This window comes from Portunus trituberculatus, chromosome 28 (assembly GCF_017591435.1).
Source record: "Portunus trituberculatus isolate SZX2019 chromosome 28, ASM1759143v1, whole genome shotgun sequence".
Lineage (NCBI taxonomy): Eukaryota > Metazoa > Arthropoda > Malacostraca > Decapoda > Portunidae > Portunus > Portunus trituberculatus.
Genome location: NC_059282.1, coordinates 10,108,556 through 10,113,555, shown reverse-complemented (window position 1 = coordinate 10,113,555; position 5,000 = coordinate 10,108,556). Strand labels below are relative to the sequence as shown.

The window sequence follows — 5,000 nt, the reverse complement described above, 5'->3', positions numbered from 1 at the left end:
GCCCTCCATTCATCCTTCCATTAGCCCTCCATTCATCCTTCCATTAGCCCTCCGTTCATCCTTCCATTAGCCCTCCATTCATCCTCCGTTTATCCTTCCATTAGCCCTCCATTCATCCTTCCATTAGCCCTCCGTTTATCCTTCCATTAGCCCTCCATTCATCCTTCCATTAGCCCTCCATTCATCCTTCCATTAGCCCTCCATTCATCCTTCCATTAGCCCTCCATTCATCCTTCCATTAGCCCTCCATTCATCCTTCCATTAGCCCTCCGTTCATCCTTCCATTAGCCCTCCATTCATCCTTCCATTAGCCCTCCGTTTATCCTTCCATTAGCCCTCCATTCATCCTTCCATTAGCCCTCCATTCATCCTTCCATTAGCCCTCCATTCATCCTTCTCCGTTCATCCTTCCATTAACCCTCCATTCATCCTTCCATTAGCCCTCCATTCATCCTTCCATTTGCCCTCCATTCATCCTTCCATTAGCCCTCCATTCATCCTTCCATTAGCCCTCCATTTATCCTTCCATTTGCCCTCCATTCATCCTTCCCTCCCTTTTGCCCTCCATTCACCCTTCCATTAGCCCTCCATTCATCCTTCCATTTGCCCTCCATTCATCCTTCCATTAGCCCTCCGTTTATCCTTCTATTAGCCCTCCATTCATCCTTCCATTAGCCCTCCATTCATCCTTCCATTAGCCCTCCGTTCATCCTTCCATTAGCCCTCCGTTTATCCTTCCATTAGCCCTCCATTCATCCTTCCCTCCCTTTTGCCCTCCATACATCCTTCTTCCCTTTCCCCGTCATCCACCCTACCTTTCGTTCGTCTTTCAATCTCTCTTCCATTAGTTTAATTCAACCTTCCTTCTCTTTGTTTATTTCATCCTAACCTACCTTCCATTCAGCCTTCCTTTCATTTGTCTCTAATCCTTCCTTCCTTCTCTTTCCCTTTCAATCCTACCTTCCTTCTCTTTGTCTTTTATCTAACTTTTCTTTCCCTGTTTAATTCAACTTAGCCTTGTTTTTCCTTCGTTTAATTCAACCTTCGCTCTCTTTCCCTTTCGTTCAATCTTCCTTCCATTTCTATTTGATCTTTCCTTCCTTCCCTTTGGCCCTATATTCAACCTTCCTTCTCTCTCTCTCTCTCTCTCTCTCTCTCTCTCTTTCCGTCCAACCTTCCTTTCATTTGCCTTCAATCTAGCCTTTAATTCAATCTTCCCTCTGCTTTCACTCTAACTTTCCCTTCCTTGTTTCCTTCCCAGTAAGTCTTCCACTCGCTAACGGTAACTTATCCTCTCTCTCTCTCTCTCTCTAAGGATATGTATTAGAATAGATGGACTTGTAAATTACGGTTATAGAATCAAGTGACAATTCCTTCACTCGTTCAATATAAGCTAACTCCACACCATTCACTCTTAAACTGTCCTAATCGCTTTCAATCCTTTTATCATTCAGCTAGAAGGGAGCGGATACTAAACACCAGTGAATAAATAACTCCATATGTCTCTTTAACCCCTTTCCATATTTATTTTGCTTTCTATTTGGTGATTTTATACAGCTTCAGAAACTCGTGTTGATTCAAATAGTGAAGACTCGGGCCGTTAATCTTCTGCACTCCATAGACCCTTCCTAAAGTCAATAAAATGGTCTAATCGTACACAAAACCAGTATTTCCATATTCACTCTGGTGACTATTTGGTGATTTTATACAGCTTCAGAAACTCATGTGTTGATTCAAATAGTGAAGACTCTGGCCGTTAATCTTCTGCACTCCATAGACCCTTCCTAAAGTCAATAAAATGGTCTAATCGTACACAAATCTGAAGGTAACAATGTGTCCCAGTATTGAAGGGGTTGAGACGATTTCAAGAGTTCTGTTGCTTTTCGTTCTGTCTGTAATAAGTTCGCCAGGTTGTGCAACTTGGTTTTCACTTCCTTTTTACATTTCAAGACGGAAATTTCACTCAGTGTATTTCAGTGTTTACTATTACGCTCCTGTTTACACGAGGATGTTTCCCTTACAACTGCTCCGACAGGTAGGACAGTGAAGGACGCGTGAGAGGACGTTAGTGGTGCCCTTGTGTTATGGAGAGTCAGGCCAGAAGGGCAGTCTTAACACACCACAATTACTTCCACTGAGTTCAACACTTGGCCACAACCATCCACCCTCTGGTCTCACTGCAACGCTCCTCCAGGCAGCAGCAGTAGCAGCAGGTTCAGTGAGATCAGAGGCTAAAGAGCGGTAGTGGAAGCGAGACACAGCGGCAGTGAGTGTGGCGTGGCAGACTGCACGCCTTCTGGCCACACCTCTACTCTGCTACAGGGAGGAGGGGGGAGGGTACTGACTGACAGTGACCAGACCAAAAGAAATAAGAAAAAGTGTGCTGAGCCTTACCTGAAGGAGGCGACGCTGTGGTGGTGACGGTGATGACCTGACGGGATGGTGAAGCCTGGTGCAGACATACCCCTTCCCTCTCCCTCTCCCTCTCCCTCCCTCCCACCCTCCCTCACACACTCACCTTCCCCTCCCGCACCACACAAAGTAGCAGCGGCAGCAGCAGCACCGCCACGGCTGAAAGAAAACTGCTGCGGCAGGTTAGTGTGGCTGACACCAATGTGTTCACTTCACCTGTGGCTCCTTCAGCCAAACACTCACAGGGTCACAAAACAAAACCTGAGACATGTGACCCCTTCAACACCCTATGGCTGGCTGGCTATGGCAACAACAACTACAACAACAGCTAACTCACCCCACCAGGTGATGAGCCTGGACCGAGTGGCCGCTAGAGTGGATCAGTATGAGCACGGTGGCAGGGGGGCGGGTGGGCACCTTGGGGCACCACCCCCGCCACTGCCAGTCAAACAAGTGATAGAGAGAGGGCGCCGTCAGCAGACCTGCGACAGGCGGCCCCAACAGGAGTAGGTGTGGGCACTTACGTCGTTTGGGAGAGATGAGTTTGACGCCGCCCGGCTTGTCCGAGGTGAGAGGCTGTGACGACACGGAGGAGCGCACGCGTTTGTCCGGCGGCGTGAGGGCCAGCTCATCCAGGGGCCCGCGCTTCACGGCGGGGCTGCTTGGCGTGGCGGGCGCCGCCTTCTTGTCGCCGGGCTTCTTGGGCGGCAGCGCGGGCTCGTCCAGCAGGCCGGTGTTGCGGAAGCCTCTCGACTTGTAGGTCTTAACGGAGGAAGGCTTGCGGGGTTGCTTCATGTCGGCGTCCGCGGAGCCCAGGGCGTCCAGGAAGGTGGGCGGCGCTGCCTTGCGGGGGATCTTGGCCAGGCCGTCTGCTGACAGGGGCTTCACCTTCTCCAGCGTGGCCTTGTCCTCGCTCTCCTGACGCTTCTTGTCTTTCTCCTTATCTTTGTCCTTCTCCTTTTCCTTTTCCTTTTCCTTGTCCTTGTCCTTGTCCTTGTCCTTGTCCTTGTCCCGCACTTTGTCCTTATTACTACTCCTTCTGCTGCTACTACTACTCTTGCGGTCCTTGTCTCGCCTGTCCTTATCCTTGCTGCTGCTGCTGCTGCTGCTACTGCTGCGGTGTTTGGTGGAGTGCCTACTCTTGTCACTACTCTTACTACTACTACTACTACTACTGCTGCTGCTGCTGTTGCCTTTACTCCGCTCCTTGTCCTTCTTGTCAGAGCGTTGTTTTTCTCGCTCCTTCTTCTCCTCCTTGTCCTTGTCCTTGTCCTTGGCGGCCTTTTCCTCCTTCTCCTTCGTCTTATCTCGCTCGCGTGTTTTCCTCACTTTGCCTCGCTTACCTTCACTCTTGCCATCATCCGCCGCCGCCTTCTCCTCAGCCGTGGCCTCGCCGTTCGCCACGCTGCTGCTCTCCCCTGACGCCGTGCTGCTTTTGTCGTCAGCGGCGGCGTCAGTTGAGTCCTCCGCGGCAGCAGCGCCATCTGTGTCGTTTTCAGCTGTGGTGGCGGTGGTGGTGGGTTCTGCCGAGGCGCTGTCCTCACCCGACACAGCAGTGGAGGCGGTGGTAGTGGTAGTGGTGGTGGTCGTGCTGGGGAGCGAGGCAGGGATGGGCGTGGGAGCAGAATGGCCCGTGGTGAAGGTGACGATGGTGTGCACGGCGCTGGTGGCAGTGGTGGTGGTGGAGGCGGGAGGCGGCCCGACACTACTGGAGGAGGAGGTGGTAGTGGTGGTGGTGGAGGTGGCTGTGGTAGTGGTGGTGGTGGTGGTGGTAGTGGTGGTAGATGTGGTGGAGGTGGAGGCGGAGGAGTGTCTGGAGCGGGAGGTGTTCACCTCTTCACGCAGGAGGCTGAGGGGCTTGTTGTCATCACTGTCGGTGGAGTCTTGGCTGGGGCGCTGCGAGGTGACCTTGGCCAGCACCTGCGACCCGCTGCGGATGGTGATGCGGATGGGCGTGGTGGCCGCTGGGGGCGCCGCCGCCTCGCTCTCTGTAGAAGCGTTGGAAGACTCATCGTCTGCCGATGAGCTGCCCTCCCCGCCCTCCACGCCGCCAGCAGCGGTGGCAGCGGGGGCGGGGCCGGCGGCGAGAGTTGGCGGCGCGGCTACCGGAGTTCCAGAAGGCTCCGCCGGCCTGTTATTGGTAGCGGGGAGTGAGGTGGTGATGGGGGTGGTGAGGGCAGGGGCGGTGTTGGCCAGACCCATGCCGGCGGCGGCGGCCACACAGTCTCCCTGGCGCACCACCTCCATCCACTTCTGCACGAGCCGTTTGGCCACCAGCTGCACGCCTGCAACAGACCGCGGGCTGTACTGCACGCCCTCCCCACACACCCCACTCTCCCCGTGCCCGTCATCGTCAGCCCACGTGTCAACACCCCCACCACCACCCCACCACCCAAGCGACACCGCCCCGCCCTCACCTGGCGCCTGCGTCACCCTGGACAGGTCCTTCACCAGCTTGGGCGTGGAGTTGCGCTTCAGCCTGGCCAGCGTCAGCGGCGAGACTTCCATCAGGGTCAGCACCTGCGTCGCCAACGGCCAATTCCTGCCGATCACCGCCTCCTGCAGCCACGCGCCCACCAGCTCCCACC

At 54.3% G+C, this 5,000-nt stretch overlaps 1 protein-coding gene across 2 annotated transcripts in view; it reads right to left on the bottom strand.

Annotated features, from left to right (window-relative positions):
* LOC123510283 (serine/threonine-protein phosphatase 1 regulatory subunit 10-like) overlaps positions 1 to 5,000 on the bottom strand; it is a 44,747-nt gene that overhangs the window by 12,364 nt on the left and 27,383 nt on the right. For both annotated transcript variants that reach the window (XM_045265282.1, XM_045265283.1), the window contains 2 exons: positions 4,830 to 5,000; positions 2,937 to 4,697 (listed from right to left, as the gene is read on the bottom strand). The exon at positions 4,830 to 5,000 is cut by the window's right edge and continues 17 nt beyond it. In XM_045265282.1, coding sequence (XP_045121217.1) covers positions 2,937 to 4,697; positions 4,830 to 5,000 — 1,932 coding nt within the window. The remainder of the gene's footprint in view (positions 1 to 2,936; positions 4,698 to 4,829) is intronic.